This window comes from Akebia trifoliata, chromosome 4, assembly GCF_017979445.1.
Source record: "Akebia trifoliata isolate Shusen 1 chromosome 4, ASM1797944v1, whole genome shotgun sequence".
NCBI lineage: Eukaryota > Viridiplantae > Streptophyta > Magnoliopsida > Ranunculales > Lardizabalaceae > Akebia > Akebia trifoliata.
Genome location: NC_141378.1, coordinates 5,775,143 through 5,791,274, shown reverse-complemented (window position 1 = coordinate 5,791,274; position 16,132 = coordinate 5,775,143). Strand labels below are relative to the sequence as shown.

General features: G+C 36.1%; 2 protein-coding genes across 2 annotated transcripts; one reads left to right on the top strand and one right to left on the bottom strand.

The window, feature by feature from the left end:
* The first annotated feature begins 874 nt into the window (after nt 1–874).
* LOC147403286 (Ribosomal protein L13 family protein) lies at nt 875–4,031 on the top strand. The gene is made up of 4 exons (XM_086438805.1): nt 875–1,206; nt 1,313–1,429; nt 2,319–2,406; nt 3,723–4,031. Exons 1-4 carry the CDS (start codon nt 935–937, stop codon nt 3,864–3,866), a joined length of 621 nt encoding a protein of 206 aa, XP_086294931.1. The 5' UTR covers nt 875–934; the 3' UTR covers nt 3,867–4,031.
* A 1,909-nt stretch (nt 4,032–5,940) lies between these two features.
* On the bottom strand, nt 5,941–11,225 carry LOC147403285 (Pentatricopeptide repeat (PPR) superfamily protein). Its single transcript, XM_086438803.1, has 3 exons — nt 10,734–11,225; nt 7,744–8,150; nt 5,941–7,100 (listed from the first exon to the last, which is right to left on the bottom strand). Exons 1-3 carry the CDS (start codon nt 11,148–11,150, stop codon nt 6,380–6,382), a joined length of 1,545 nt encoding a protein of 514 aa, XP_086294929.1. The 5' UTR covers nt 11,151–11,225; the 3' UTR covers nt 5,941–6,379.
* Between the last annotated feature and the right edge of the window lie 4,907 nt (nt 11,226–16,132).

Sequence of the window (16,132 nt, the reverse complement as noted above, 5' to 3'; positions counted from 1 at the left end):
TTATGAACTACTTTTGGTCTTTGTAGTAAAGATAAAGGGTATTTTGATAAAAATGAAGGGTATTTTGATAATTTTGTTTTATTTTTTAAGGTTAAATTTGATTAGAAATTTGATTAAAGATGAAGGGTATTTTGGTAATTCCTTTTTATTTTTTAATGTTAAGTTTGGTTAGAAATTTAATTAAAGATGAAGGGTATTTTGGAAGATGAATGGTATTTTGGTAATTAGTAAAAATGAAGGGTATTTTGATAATTCATTTTTATTTTTAAGGTTAAGTTTAATTGAAATTTTGATTAAAAATGAAAGGTATTTTGATAATTAGTAAAAATAAAGGGTATTTTGGTAACATCATTTTATTTTTTAAGGTTAGGTTGAAAATTTGATTAAAATGAAGGGTATTTTGATAAATATGAAAGGTATTTTAGTAATCTTATTTCATTTTTAAAGGTTAAGTTTCGTTGGAAATTTGATTAAAGATGAAAGGTATTTTAATAACTACACTTGAACCGTTTTACGTTTTCAACTTCCAATAAAAATCATTTGAAGAAGTTCCTTTTGGACGACTTCTTTTAGGAATTACTTTTGGATTTCAATTGAAATGTATAAGAGCCAAAAAAAAATTCAAACGAATATCATTTATCTGATATTTTTTACTTAAAAATTAAAAAGTAAAAAAAAATTGACTCTTGAAACTGAAAAGAACATAGCCAAAGTTTCAAGATGACTCGGTATCACTAGAACGAGGCAGGATTAAATGCAGAGTTTTAAAACCATGGCCGAATCTGCTGCCTCAGGGAGAAGTGGCATAAAAGTAAATATCTTTAAAATTAGGTCAAGATACATAAACTCTTAGCTAAATATAAACAAAACGATTAAACCGAGAAACCCTAGAAACCAGAGAGGTGAGTGTGCGAGAGTGAGAAAGCGCGTGGAAATGGTGTCAGGATCAGGGATCTGCGCTCGACGAGTGGTGGTCGACGCGCGGCACCACATGTTGGGTCGACTCGCTTCGATTTTGGCGAAGGAGTTGCTTAACGGGCAGAAGGTTGTGGTGGTGCGATGTGAAGAGATCTGTCTTTCAGGTGGCCTCGTACGACAGAAGATGAAGTATCTTCGATTCCTCAGGAAGAGAATGAACACCAAGCCTTCTCATGGCCCCATTCACTTCCGTGCTCCAGCTAAGATTCTCTGGAGGACCATTCGAGGGTTAGTTTTTCTTCTTTTTTTTTCTTTTTTACCACTCAAAACCCTAACCCTAAATCGCATATTTGTAGCTCTCTTGGTTGATTAATTTTGGTGTTTTTTTTTACAGGATGATTCCTCATAAGACGAAGCGTGGAGCTGCAGCATTGGCGCGTTTGAAGGCATACGAGGGAGTTCCACCTCCCTATGATAAGATAAAGAGGATGGTCATCCCTGATGCTCTCAAGTGAGCAATTTTTTTTTTTTGTTCTTAATATACATATATTTGGATCATTTGTTAGTTGGATTCGTGGAGTTTAAAATTCGGATGAAATCTGAAATTTAACCATCTCGATTTTTATTTATTTTTTAATTCCTTTCAATTCAAATGGTTATGGTATTTTTTTTAGAGCTGCTTTTGGCACCCTAACTTTTACTTATTACACCCCAATTTCTTGAATTATTCATCAACCCCCCCCCCCCCCCCCCAAAAAAAAAAAAAAAAAAAATTAAAGATTAAAATACACTTAAAACATTACAAAGGTTTGGCGCAAATTATAATCTCAACCAGCAAGCTTAGTTGGTAAAGTCTTTGGGTGATGATACCAGAGACCTAGGTTCAAATCCCACCAGCACAAAGTTACTGAACTCATTAAAACAGGCTTAGCAATCAAAAAAATAAAAATAAAATAAACACTATAACACTTGTTGAAACAATTTCAGTAGTTGTTTACAATTACGAATAGGCTAATATAAAATAAAGTCCTAAACCCAAAAAATGGAAATCTAGAAAGAAAAAAAAATGAGAAAGCTTCTATTGGCACCCCCAACTTTTACTTATTCTCAACCATACACTTTTTTTTTAATTGGGTTGTAATAAGTAAAAGTTGAGGTGCCAATAGAAGCTCTCTTTTTCCCCCAATATGAATGTGATCAGTTATTGTCAACTGTGAGATATTTTGTTGTCACACCAATTCATATGGTATCAGTGAAGAGTTTGCACACATCTTGGGGTGCTCTTTGTAAAAGTTGGTGTGGCAATAGAAGCTCTCTAAAACTTGTGAAGAGTTTAGTTTCTTTTTTGGGCCTATTTGATAGCGGGATTGGATTTCTCATTATTATTGTATTGGTATTAGGGTTTTGAGGCTTCAGCCTGGACACAAGTACTGCCTGTTGGGTCGGCTTTCATCTGAGGTTGGTTGGAACCATTATGACACTATCAAGGTCAGTTTTTTAGATCTCAAAAACTAACTTCTTCATTCGTTTCATTTGTGACAAGAAATTCTTTATTTATATTGTGCTTATGCATTCCTGCCTGATTTTGGTTAAATAAAGTTATGTTTGCCTGATTTTTTTCCTTCAAGTTGAACTAAATCTTCATGTGTACTACTACTCTAAATAAAACACTATGCAATCTTACAAATACATAAGTGCATTTATTTATTTATTATTTTCAAGGGCCGAATTAATGTTGTTTTTTATTTCACATTTTGTATCGTATTGTCTATAACCATATAGCTGCCCAACTAATGGAGATTTGAAAATCAAACTGATGAAATAAATCTATATGTTTGCAAATTATGTCATTTTTTATACTCATTTCCACAAATTGAACTAGTATATTGAGATGCGGCTCTTGAGCTTTTGTTATGTGGAAATTCTTAGGTTAGGTTGAGTGTACTCAAAGCTTTTTTTTTTTTAATATAAGTAGTCAAAGCTTTGTTATCTGAGTGCTTTGCCAAAGCAAACCTGGGTTTTGTGTAATGTTATTTGTTAGTCTGGTTTCATTTTGGCGTTCCTTTATTATACAAGTCATTGGTCAAATCTTTACATAGATTCCACTTGGATTGTTGGCATGGGTGGGAGTCTCTGGTCATTACCAATGATTGTGCTTTCGGAATAAAATCGTGAGATTCCTTAACTTGAAACTGTGACAAGCTCAAATGTTTCCCTGTTTAAACTATGGGACAGTTCCAATAATTTTGGTGCATTACTCTGAAAGTTAAGATACGAGAGATTGTCTCCTTGATTTACGTTGAATGACAGAAACCAACCTTTTTATCTTCTCATCTGAACCAAGTAACAATTTGTTACAAATGCAAATGAAAATAAAATAAAATAAAACTTTGAGGTCGTTTAGACCAATAGCTCAGCCGGTTTGACACATTGCAAAACAACTTTGAGGTCGTGGATTCAAGTCCAGCTTACTGGGACTCTGAAAACCAAATTCATGTTTTACTGCAATTTCTTCTCCTTTTGACCCACTTCTTCCATCCTTCCAATTGTCTATCCTCCTCCTGTACTCCATCATCATGTTTGTACGAAGGTGATGCTCTTGCGATGGTGGGCGGGGGTTAGTAGTCTCATTTGCTATTTTCTTTCTAGTGTCATTATTCTTCATTCATAATTTTTCTTATATTCTTAACTGGTCCTAAGAATATATTTAAAGTTGAAAAACAAGTTCAACGTTAAAAAAATTGGGATTTGAAAATATATTTTTTATTTGTGCATTTTAATTATTTCTTATTTGGGTGCTACAGGAACTTGAGAATAAGAGAAAGGAGAGGGCCAAGGTTGCTTATGAGAGGAGGAAGCAGCTGACCAAGCTGAGAGTCAAGGCTGAGAAGGCAGCTGAGGAGCACCTAGGTGCCCAATTGGATATTCTTGCACCAGTTACTTACTAGATTCACACCTACCTCTGAAATTGTAGTTTTCAACTTACAATTTTGTGGAGAATTGCTTTGCGGTTGATTGATTATTATTGAATGTGTTTATTCTATTTTGTGCCTGTAACAATGCTTTGAATGGTTCTGTCTTCTGCGGTAATTTCTTATGGACAGTTCTCTTGAGTTGTTGTGTGTCCACTTTTGGATTTATCTTTTGTTGCTTCCCAGGCATGTTTGTTTGTGATTTTAGAGAGGATTTCTTGGGAAGATTAATTCCCAAAGAAATGGTCCCGAGATAATGAAAATTGATGGAAAATAATTGCTGGTACTTGATTGCATCTAGGAAGTTGGTTTAATGGGATGAACATGTAAAACTATGGGGAAAAAATTGGCAAAATTCTGGAGATCATATGAATGTTGGGAGAAATCCATCAACAGTGCCCTATCATGTTTTTGAGATTTGAAGGTTTGTTGAAGAATCATCAGATTGAAGGGTGAAGTTTTGGCGGGGATTTTATGAAAAAAGTGAAGTTTCAACCCATAAAAAGAAGAAAAGGTAAACTTCAGTTCAAGACCTATGGAGGGAGTGATTTAATCGAAGTAGAGAAGTTTTCAGGCAAGATGGAAATGTTATTTTTGGATAGAAAATACTTAAGAAACCCTTTCCTTACTAAGATAGTGAGGAAAAAGGGCTTACCTCATCCACAGTCAAAAAGACCTTGAGATGCGTAAACAAGATCTCAATATTTGTTACGAGTCTCGAGGACTTGTTTTGAAGTCTGTTTGACTCTGGAGGCTTAGTAAGGCCTTTTTTTTCCTCACTATGTAAGGCTACTCGGACTTGATATTCTTCAAGTGTGGTGATTACATGATCACTTGCCCGGGAACTGTAGATCTGTACACCTCAAAGATGCATGATTGCAATTCAAAATATAGATGATTGTTATAGAATAATGATAAACTGACTCAAAAAGAGATTCCCAAATACACTTAACTGACGTGGAATTGTGCAGTCATGACGAATGCCTGCAGTTTGGGTACATGGCTGAGATGGCAAGGGCACAGATCCATAGATCTTTTTCATTGGGATACACAGGAAAAAGATGTTTGATTCTATGCCCTTGCCACAACAGCAACATACCAGAACTGCATGCATTCATCATTATTCTTGTGTATCTTGAAGGAAAAAAATATATAATTTTGTGCACAAGCCACGTCGGTTGAGTATTTTTCTGAGTCAGGTTATCATGATCAATTTTATGTTTAGAGTATGTTTGATTGCATGGAAAGTCACTTTCTATGGAATTTGAAATCCATGGAAAATTAGTTGTGGAAAATAGGTAGGGTTGGAAAATCAAATTCCATTGTTTGATTTCACTTGGATAAAATTATGGAAAAAATATGAGAAAAAATAAGAAGAGAGAGAAGGAGGATGTGGCGACGACGAGGGCGGCGGTGGCTGCTATGACGACGATGTTGGAGGCGGTGGCGGCGGCGACGACGACGGTGGAGGCGGCGACGATGAAGGTAAGTGAGGAAAATGGGGGGAGAACTTGGTGGTGGTGGTGGCGGAGGAGGTGAGGGATGGAGAAGAAGAAAAATAAGAAGAGAGAGAGAGAAGGTGGTCGGAGACGGAGCTGACGGCGACGACGATGGTGACGACGGCGATGACGACGACGGCAAGGTTAGTGTAATGGTGGTGGTGGTGGTAGTGGTGGTGGTACGGAATAATTGATGATGGAAAACATGGGTGGATTTCATTTTCCCACCCATATGGGTGGGAAAGTGAAATCCATGATTTAGTGGACTTTTTGAATGGGGTGGAAAATGAATTCCATTTCCATGTGCAATCAAACACTTGAAAAATATGGGTGGGAAAGTGAAATCCATGATTTAGTGGACTTTTTGAATGGGGTGGAAAATGAATTCCATTTCCATGTGCAATCAAACACTTGAAAAATGTCATTTTCCATGGAAATTGATTTTCCACCTTATTTTTCATGTGCAATCAAACATACCCTTAGTGGAAAAAAATCTACGGTTCTTTCAAGTAGTTGTCAGTTGAGTTTTTGAGTTAGTGTCACAAAATCAATTACTAACGGATTTGACATTAACTATTTTCAGGTGCTGATTCTACTACCATTTGACATAAACCTAGTCAATACAATAAAAGGAGCTAGAGAGAAACATTAATGAGACAGATAGTCAAACCCTCATCACTTCGGGCATGTGACAGATGACTTGGGTACATGTCTCAACTTGAGATTGCAGTCATGGTTTCTACTGGAGAACGAAAAAAATAAAAAAAAGCTTCAGCCTTCAGTCATTTTTCTCCCGCAATTCCCTTTATTTCCTCTGCCTTTATAGATGATAACCAATAAATTGAGGGTTGTCACTTGGTAGGTGAAAGCAAGTTGCTTTTATTGGAAGTGAGTCTCCTGCATCACTGTAATTTTTTTTTCTTTTTCTAATCTCTTTGCTTGCTTACCAAAAAAAAAATAAATAAATAAAAGAAGAAAAAAAAAAGGTTTTTATCGGAAGTTACGCTCCTTGTCCATCTGTGATCCATTCTCCTCCTTTCTGCCAATGATATCCTGAAGCTCCTTCGCGCGACTAGAGATACCGTTGCTTGAATAAGCTTTGATCATTGTGGTGTAAGTAATTTTGTCAGGTTTACATCCTCTACTCCCCATCATATCCAGCACCCCCTTCATCTCAGCCAGGCATCCCATTCTCCCATATGCATCAAGCAAACAATTAAAAAAAGTGGTATCCAATGTCACATCTGAGTTCTCGATGAACCTCAAGACACCCCCAATCTTATCTGCGGAGCCTGCCCTCCCATATGCTCTGACAAGGGAACACATTGTGATGCAGTTGGGTTTGATCCTCTCAGATCTCATCAACCTGAAAAGGTACTCCATCTGTTTCAGATCCCCAGCCTTCCCGAATGCGTCTATTACCACGTTGTATGTCACAATCGTCCACGAGTAGTAGTACTTCTGCATGTACTCCATCACAGAACTCATCTTCTCATAATTACCGGCCTTTCCGTACGAATCTAGAAGAATATTGAAGGTCTTGATGTTGGGACGGATACCCGCACTTTGGAACTTCTCGTAACATGTTTCCATTGTTTTGATTTGCCCACTGCGACCGAAGGCTCTTAGTGTGGAGTTCATGGTCCATACATCAGGCTCACACTCCCGCTCTCCGAGCATATCCACGAGTGTTGATTCCATCTCCCCAAACCTTTTGGAAAATGAACAAATAAATAAATCTATAGGAAAATGAGAAGTCCAAAATACAAAGTACACACACCGATATGAGTTTCGGTGAATATTTAACACAACAGCCCCCCCGCCCCCCCCCCCCCCCCCCCCGGTGTGTTTTCAGACTAATGACATACCCATTTGACTGTGGTCTTCAACGAGACTAACAAAAAACAACCAAAAATACCCTCATCTTCAACCTCTTGCCAAAAATCCTTTGGCTTCAACCTTGGGCTTTTGGTGATGCATAAGTTCATCATTTGTCCTCTACACAATTTAATTACTAAAACAATTTTCTATATTATTACGTCTTCTAAATCAATGAGAAGAAAATAAATAATGTGCTAGAGCACTTTGCTAAATATTTGTTTTGTTTTTATTTATTTTCGGATGGCAGGAATCAAGGGTTGTCAAATAAATCAAAGTTTTTTACCCAAAATATTGAATATGACAGGATGAAGACGAGATATTTTAGTCATTTTCAGTTAATCATTCATAGAAAACCACAGTCGGGGGGGTATGTCACCAGTTTATAAACAGAGGGTGTATCTCAAATATTCACAAAAACACAAAGGGGTACGTCTAACTTCAACAAAAATAAAGAAGGAAACATTGGTGGATACCTGCCTGCTTTCCCATAGGCATCAATGAGAGTGTTGTATGTCACAGTGTTGGGCTTGAGTCCCTGGACCTCCATGTCTGAGAGCAGAGTTTGCACTTGGTCAAAGGCAAAGACTTGCAAGCAGGATTTTATGAGGATGGAGTAAGTAAAGATGTCCGGTTGACAACCAGGTGTGTTCTTCATTTGATTGAGGAGGGAAAATGCTTGGTCAAAGAGGCCGCTCCTACTGTAGGCGGAAACAAGGGCAGTGTAGGACTCGTGGTTCACAATGCAGCCTTCATCCATCATAGATTGGAAGAGTGAGTGAGCCTTCTCGGGCTGCTTGCATTTTCCAAGCATAACTATAAGCTTGATGTATATACCAGAATTAGGCCGGTACCATAGTTGCTCTCGTAGAAGTTCGAAAACCTAAAAAAATGAAAACTCCCACAATAGGATTATAGCTTATAAGAAGAGCTTAACATTCATGCTTCCTTGAAACAAATCCAGATTCATAATATTATACAACATTGATGACAGCACAAAACATTTGAAAGGTCCTACAGGTTCTCAAGCATGGCATAGATCTACTTCTACACAGATTACAAAACCCAATAAAGAAGAAAGTAAAATGTAAGAAAGAGAGAACTGGAAAAAAAAAATCACGTTCTCACTACAAAAAATCATATTGACAATTGCATAGAAAAATAAAAAGTCACAGTCAAATGTACCAGTTTTACAAAGAAAAAAATAAATCATGAATAGAATAAAAAATAAATAGCAAAGAAAGAAAGGAAAAGAAAAGGAACACAGCGGTCAAACAATCTTCTTCGAAACATCCTATTGCCAACAGATGTGTGGAACAAAACCCATTCGGAGTCTTTGTTGTATAGCTATAAAACTTGACTCAACTTGAATGCCATTGAGTAGAGTCAACGAGTCATGAGTTGACTAGGATGATCTAATAAATATATATTAAATATATAAAAATATATTTTAAATGAAGAAACATTTTCATTCTAGCCATGATTCCAACTTTCACCACACCAGCTTAGAAAGTTTGTGGTGCTTGAGGGCAACACTAAAGACCTGGCTCAATATCCGTCTTCACCCACTTAGCTATTAATGAATTATTAAAACAAAAACAAACAAACAAAAAAAAACATAATAACTTTTCCTTGAAAGCAAAGTTGAAAAGTGAGGTTGCAGATAGATAAGGGGCCCGGTTTGGACCGATACAATTACAGGTCCATTTTTCCTAGATTGATTAAGATCAAATAGTGTCTGCATAGATGATATACAGACCAGATCCGGGGGACACTACACAATTTTGAGGCCTGAAACTAGCTATTTAACTCGGATTAGTTCAGGTAATTGAGACAGGTCAGCAAACACCGTCCACACATGAAATACAATTAAGGGACAAAAAGAAACACAAAACACAGGAAGACAACTCATGCATTGTCAGACAAGGAAGCTCCTTAGGGGACAACACTACCCACGTTGATCAAGAAAATCCACCAAATACAATGGAGAAAAACAATAACAGGTACTCTAGAAAATAGGTCTGACACCGTCTCTGGTTACTTGTTTTCAGCTAACTCCAACGGTCGAGTAAAGAAGGTAGAAAAAAAGAAAAAAAGAGGTGGCAGCAGCTTCACGCCTCCTCTTCAAGGTTTAAGTTTTCCACCCAAACATTACGACATCTCTGCGATAACTCTTTGTATCCTCAATTGTTCTTCTTTTATTCCCTCTCTTTGTTCTCTTCTTCATGAACCAGTAACCTCATTTTTGTACCAGTAGCAATGACTTCAGCCCTCTCTCGCTGTCCCTATTCTCAGTCAATTCACCTCTTATGTTCTATCATCAACTATCTAGACTCACCTATATCAATCTAAAGTACAAGATCAAGCGTAAGACTAAGACTAGGTTTTGATTCTAGGTCTGAAATAGGGAAAACCAATCGTAGTAGGGTGTCAGTCCAATCTTTGGACAACAAAGTATTTATTGGGTTTTAAGGGCTGTTACTGATTAGGTAAAATCTCTTAGATACAAGGAAGCCTTATTCAAAAAATCTGGGTGGCTGTTGAACAACCAGTGTTCGTCCGTTCAATTCTATCCAAAGCCACGGGTTCCATAAATTTATTTAGAATCCTTAAAATCTATTCTTACTATCTCAATTCATAAATTTATTCCATAAATTTATTTTTTGGTCTTCCTCTCACTCATTTAAAACCATCCTTGCACAATCATTCTTATTGGGGTTGATTACAGTCTTCATTGTACATAACCAAACCATCTCAGTCGATTTTCCCTTATTTATAACCTATTTTGACTACTATATTTTCATGTTCTTTCCAGTCATCCATCTCAACATCATCACCTTTGAAACACTCAAGAGGCCTGGAAATTATCTAGTGCGTGAGGGGGGTGGGGAGCACGTGCAGTCCCGAGGATTAGTTGGGTGCTCTAAGAGGCCCCAGATACGTTGGATCCACACAAAAATAAAAAAATGGGGGACAGGTGAGATGAGGCGAGGGTTTCATTTCACTTGCACATATAAGACCTACCTAAGGATCTACTATAGAAAAAGTAAGCAAAACAAACAACATTACCTCTACTCCTCACCAACTAACTCCCCCCAAACAAAAAATCCGTAAAAATTCCCTTAATCCCTTGAAAATCTTACACCAGGACTAAATGATACATATCAAAGTCTCAACATCCCATATATGTTTCTATCATTTTCAGATACAAATTATATGAAATCACAAAGTGAAATATTAATGCTATTCACCCCAAGCTGCCCACCATCCATTTTCTTCACAAAATAAAATTTTAATGGAAAAAATAAGAACCAATTTTTAAAATTCACCTAAAAATTGAATTAATCAACAGAATGGAAATCAAATAAAAATTTAGTCAAGAATAAAATACCCATATCTAAAACTGAACTAAAACAATAGAAAACGGAAATTAAATGGGGATTGAAATTGAACATACACAACCAACCTTGAGAGCTGATTCCCATCTCAACGCAGTGATCCTCTCATGAAGGGCTTCGAGGACAGTTTTGGGGAGTAGTCTCTTGGAATTGGTGGGTCCACGCTTCTTCTCAATGACAGCCTTGGTTGCCTCTCTCCTCAGTATAACCGATATAGCTTTCTTTGACGCTATCTTTCGGTTCACTTCTTCTTTTCTCTCCAAAGCTTCCATCTCCTTCTCCTTTTCTCTGTTTTTGTTTCGGTTGTTGTTATCCGAACCCGTTACAGTTTCAGAAGAAGAATAAGAAGGGTTTGAAGATGGTTCTAGCTTTGTTATCTGAGGTAATCTTAGGGTTTTGGGTTTCGTTTCGGGTCTTCGGTGATATGAAGAGGAGATCGAATAGGCACCGAAACAATGGGAGGTCGAAAGCGAAGAAGAAGCCATGACCAGAGTGAGTTGTTGTGCTGAACAAAACTGAACTATCCTTCTGCCTCACTCACTGCAACTCCAGCACAACAATAAATAGAACACGAATGATTTCGGGTAACTACAGCCGTCGGATTAACTGCCCCAATCTCATTTGGTTCTCTAGAGGCTCGTTTGTAGCAAATCTACTTTCAATAGAAGTGCTTCTGTGGAATCACTTCTACAAGAATTTTGATTCCACGTGGACTTTTTGTTACAACAAAAAAAAATCTATTATAGGAAGTTTGTTACAAGAACCAACTCAAGTATCATAGCGGATAAACGGTTGGAAGAGCTATACATCAACGATAAAATTAGATTTCACACTTAAAATCTTGAGAGTTTAGTAGCATTTTATTTTTAAAGAGACAAGATCTACAACAAAAAACCTTTTTTTTTTATTATCAGATCTAAGTCATGATCACTAGAGATTAAGGTGCTAATTTTTAAAATTTGTTATAAGAATCATTTGATGGCAAGAGGAGAGAAAAGTATTGCAGACCAACCCGCTCCAACCATACCACCACCACGTACAAACAAGAAACGTTCTGAGCTACTCAAAGATAAGAAGGCCTAGCTATCGAGTCTTGTTGATGGTATTACGCAATTAGATGGTCGTTAGAACACGTTAGAAGAAAAATTCGAGACTCTCAGTGCTAAAGTAGTTGACTTCGAGAAAGATATCTGAGGATCCCTAGCCAATTTACAAGAACAGATTACAGAACTCACTACGAAGGTAGGTCTCCTTGTCAAATCCGTTAGTAATGATTGACTTACCAGTTGTGATCCTTCTCCCTCACGCCTACGAATCCCCAAACCATGCACATTTAATGATGTTCGCGTTGCAAAATAGCTCGAAAATTTTCTGTTCAACATGGAGTAGTACTTCCGTGAGGATCCGCTTCCAGTATATTCAAATTGTTACAAGAACCAACTTAAGTATATATTTAGATTCGACATGGACATTTAGAATGATAGTGCAAGTAGGAAATTCAATTTCTAAGGTATACTTAATGCAGCTTAACATGTGCTCTCGGTGCACGTGTTAATAAAATCCTATGTTAAATATTGAAAAGTCTGCATTTTTTGTGATGTGAAAAATGTTATTGGGGTATTTGGTGATGAGAAGAGGAATTAAAGTCACGGATGAGCCTTAATTGGGATGCTATCTTAAACAAAATGAACATACCATATAAACTTATTGAAGGAGTGTGGCATTAAATCTCTTTATTTTTCTAAGCTTTTGGGAATTATATGTAAATGCTTCTACCAATGTAAATGGATTGCGAGTTGGATTCGTTATGTTAACTATCAACAAAATATGGGCTTAGACCATAGATACTTTCATCAAGATACAAATGAGAAGCATTTATAGTTCTGTGCACACTTATGTGTGAAACGATGTCAATTTTAATGTTAGTCTAGCACAACCCATCTATTTATATACAATAATAATTTTTTTCACAAAAATAAGGTTACAATATCACATGTTTATTTTGAATATTAAATATTTAAATTTTAAATTTTAAATACTCATGTGATTCGGTTGAATTTTACTGACTCAATCAAAATTTTCAAAATATCATCTTGGCTATCAAATGACAAATTTTGCGAGACAATTCACATAGGATATCCCACTTGTTCTTGAACAATACAAAGATGACTTGAGCCAATCATTGAGGGTCAGAGAAAGATTTGAATCTATGCTCCCAAATTGAAGTCTAAATTAAGGATGGAAGAAAAATGATGATGTGACTTCGCAGGATACGGCGTTTGACACTAAATTGTCATGGAGATTTGCACAAAATTATAGATATTTTTCATTGAGATACAATTGAAAAGGATCAACGATTACATACTTCACATCAGCTCAGTGTCAAACGTAATGTCTATGCAGTCACTCTACCAAGACTTATGAAATCATCATCCCCTCTATTAATTGTTCACATGATATTATATTCATAGAAGAACCAACTAAAAAAACAGTTTCCTAAGTAAAGATTTGAGCCTTACATAGAATTGTTTTGCTCAAAGGGATCACCACATCAACAATTCAACACCACAACTCTCGAAGTTGCTTTTAAAAACTCAAATAAAATATATATATAAAATGGACCGCTACTGAATTTTCTCATAACTCCCAAACTTAAAATTAAAATTTAACGGTGAAAAATAATCATATTTTTTATTTTATTTTTTCAAAAGTTCATAAAATTTTATCGATTGCAACCCTATAGCATTGGATTATGTTCTTTTGAATGCCACAAGTCGAGCCCAAAGGACCATTAGTGAGGGATTTACTATATTCTATAAAGAAGATATTAGTGGGTTGTAAGCGTGGATTTCTAGGGGTGGGCTTCAATCACCCAAAGCTTGTGGGCTGAAATCCACCGAAATATGGTTGAGAAAAAGCTCAAGCTCGAACCCAGTCAATAAAAATTACGAATCCTACCCTCCAAAAACATTACGGATCCGATTCATAATCTCTGGATATAACTAGGGTGTGGGCAGTTTGCAATCCTAGTCTCGGAAGTACAGGATATTTACCCCCCATTTGGAGAAAGCTGGAGGCTTCCAGAGGCTTCGGAAGATTAAAATTCAAAGATTCCCACGTTTCTGCTTATTTTGGGAGAATTTGAGAAATTTCATTGTGGTCGTCCACTGTAATTTTACAGACAAGAACAGATCTTTCTATCTTCAACCCTCTTCAAGGAGAGAAAGTTTCATCATCTCATCTCTCCATTATCTACCTCGCATATAAGGTATTTTTTTCTTCAAAACCAATCAAACAAAAACTCGGGAAGAAAAACAAGGAGTTTTAATCATCTTTATTCTCAATTTTTTTTTTTTTTTAAATTGTGAAATTGACAGGGTCACTTCTTCGTGGATCTTTGTTATTTTCTGCTGTTAGAGAATGACTCATATCCTTAAATCTCGTATCTGTTAATATTTTTTTTTATTGTTATCGGTTTCATGTTTTTTTTTTTTTCGATCGATTTTTTTTTTTTTTCAAATAAATTTTTTGGGTTTCGATTTATGATTTTGTCTTAGAGGAAGAAAAAAAAAGTTTTGTGTTTGGCTTTAATTCAAAGTAACGCGGGAACCAGAGAGAACGTGATCGAGAAAGAGCTATGGCCAGGGGCGGTTCAAAGCCGAAGACAAAGGACGATGGATTGACTCCAGAACAACGAAGAGAGAGGTCTCGATCACCATCCCCTCCACCCTTTTTTAGCATGATTTTGTTTTGGATAATTTAGATCAATGCGGCTTCATTTTCTTGCCAAAAACCCTTGATTTTCCCCCAAAAAATCCATGCAGATTTTTGTTAAAATATGTTGGATTTTCATGATGTGATTGTCTAGGATTTTTATGCAATTAGAATATTTATGAGTCCGACTAGCCTTACTAAGTTAGTAAGGATTTCAGCCTTACTAAGGGTCCTTGGGCTCAACTTGTGGCATCCAAAACCATGATCCGATGCTTCAGACTTGTAGACGACAAAATTCTATGAACTATGAAAAAAAAAATTAAAAGTTATTTTTCACCATTGAATTTTTATTTTAAATTTGGGAGTTAGGGAGTTAGGTGGAAGTTCGAAGCTATCCATTTTCAAAAAAGTGTTAGTGAATATTTATTGATACCTACATGATTTTGGTTTTTGGTTTGATCATTGTTTTTATGGCTATGATTTTATGTCCTAGTGTCTTTAATTTGCAAGATCTTAATGGTAAAATATGTTGGATTTTCGTGATCCAATCATTTAGTATTTTAATGCATGGATGGAGAGTATTTTTTATGCGTGCCAACTTTCATTATTCCGGATTTCAATAGTTTAATTGCTATTTCTATGGCTATGATTTTCTGTCCTAGTCCCTTTCCTTTGCAACAGCTTGATGTGATCCTAAATGATTCATGCATTATTGATAGAGAAAAAGTATATATATATACTCACTGTAGAGATCATCCTCACCAAAAATCAGCCCATTCCAAAACCTCTAACCCATGTTTTGAAAAATGTTTTGCCAAAATGTTTGTCAAAATGTTTGTTGCTGAACATTTCCCATATATATATATATATCTTTTGATGGTCTTGGTCGCTACTTCGATGGTTATGACTTTTCTTTTGTCCAAATTTTTCGTTCGCGACACCTTGGATGTGAATGTGTAAGAAATGTAGGTAGGATGAGGTCCATAATTCGATTTGAAGGTCTCATGCACCATCTTAAACCCATAATAAAAAAGGTGGATGCCGTAGAGGGTAATATAAATTTTTTACATTAAAGAGAAGTATGTTTTCGACAAGGTCCTCTATGAAGCAATGTGGTTCCCACCCACATTAGCTTTATTTAAATATTATGGGATGATTGTAAGTTTGGGAAGTACAATAGATGTTGATTGTCTTGATTGATCATATCTTAAGTGGATCTGCTCGGTTAGGAAACCCAAGTGCCATAATGGGAGTGTAGTATCCTTCATGAGGGCATGACGAACCAGCGTCACCCATTCTTGATCCGACTCTTGATATGTCTTTTTGGTTCCTCAAAATCATTTAGTATAGAAACCCTATTATTTTCCTTTCATTGGTTTAAAATATTGAAGGAAGAAAAAATAATTAATTAATTAATTAATTGATCAATTCATGTGGAGAACAAACGGTGATCTTGTCACAAAAAACCAAGGTTCAATATAGAAGGCCAAGTGTAAAAATGTCTAGAATTTTTTTCCAGAGGTTTCAGTCATTTCTATTAGTTTCACAAAGAAGATCATGGTCAAGGGCTATGCCATTGGTATGAAAATGCAAAGTATCTAATACATTTACCAAAATCCTGTTTGGTATGCCTATTATCCTTTTGTTCTTCAGTAGTTAGATTCAGCTGAGTGTTCATTTTGAGATTAATTTGATTTCTTTATATGCTAAAATGTGCTTATTAGTTCTCATTTTAGTTTAATTTTCTTTCCTT

Bases quoted from the DNA above. Each gene is read 5' to 3' on its own strand.
- LOC147403286 (XM_086438805.1), top strand. From the start codon at position 935: ATGGTGTCAGGATCAGGGATCTGCGCTCGACGAGTGGTGGTCGACGCG. The intron at 1,207-1,312 runs GTTAGTTTTTCT...TTTTTTTTACAG, and splicing joins CTCTGGAGGACCATTCGAGG to GATGATTCCTCATAAGACGA. The intron at 1,430-2,318 runs GTGAGCAATTTT...TATTGGTATTAG, and splicing joins GTCATCCCTGATGCTCTCAA to GGTTTTGAGGCTTCAGCCTG.
- LOC147403285 (XM_086438803.1), bottom strand. From the start codon at position 11,150: ATGGCTTCTTCTTCGCTTTCGACCTCCCATTGTTTCGGTGCCTATTCG. The intron at 8,151-10,733 runs GTTGGTTGTGTA...TCATTTTTTTAG, and splicing joins GATGGGAATCAGCTCTCAAG to GTTTTCGAACTTCTACGAGA. The intron at 7,101-7,743 runs GTATCCACCAAT...ATTTTCCAAAAG, and splicing joins GCCTATGGGAAAGCAGGCAG to GTTTGGGGAGATGGAATCAA.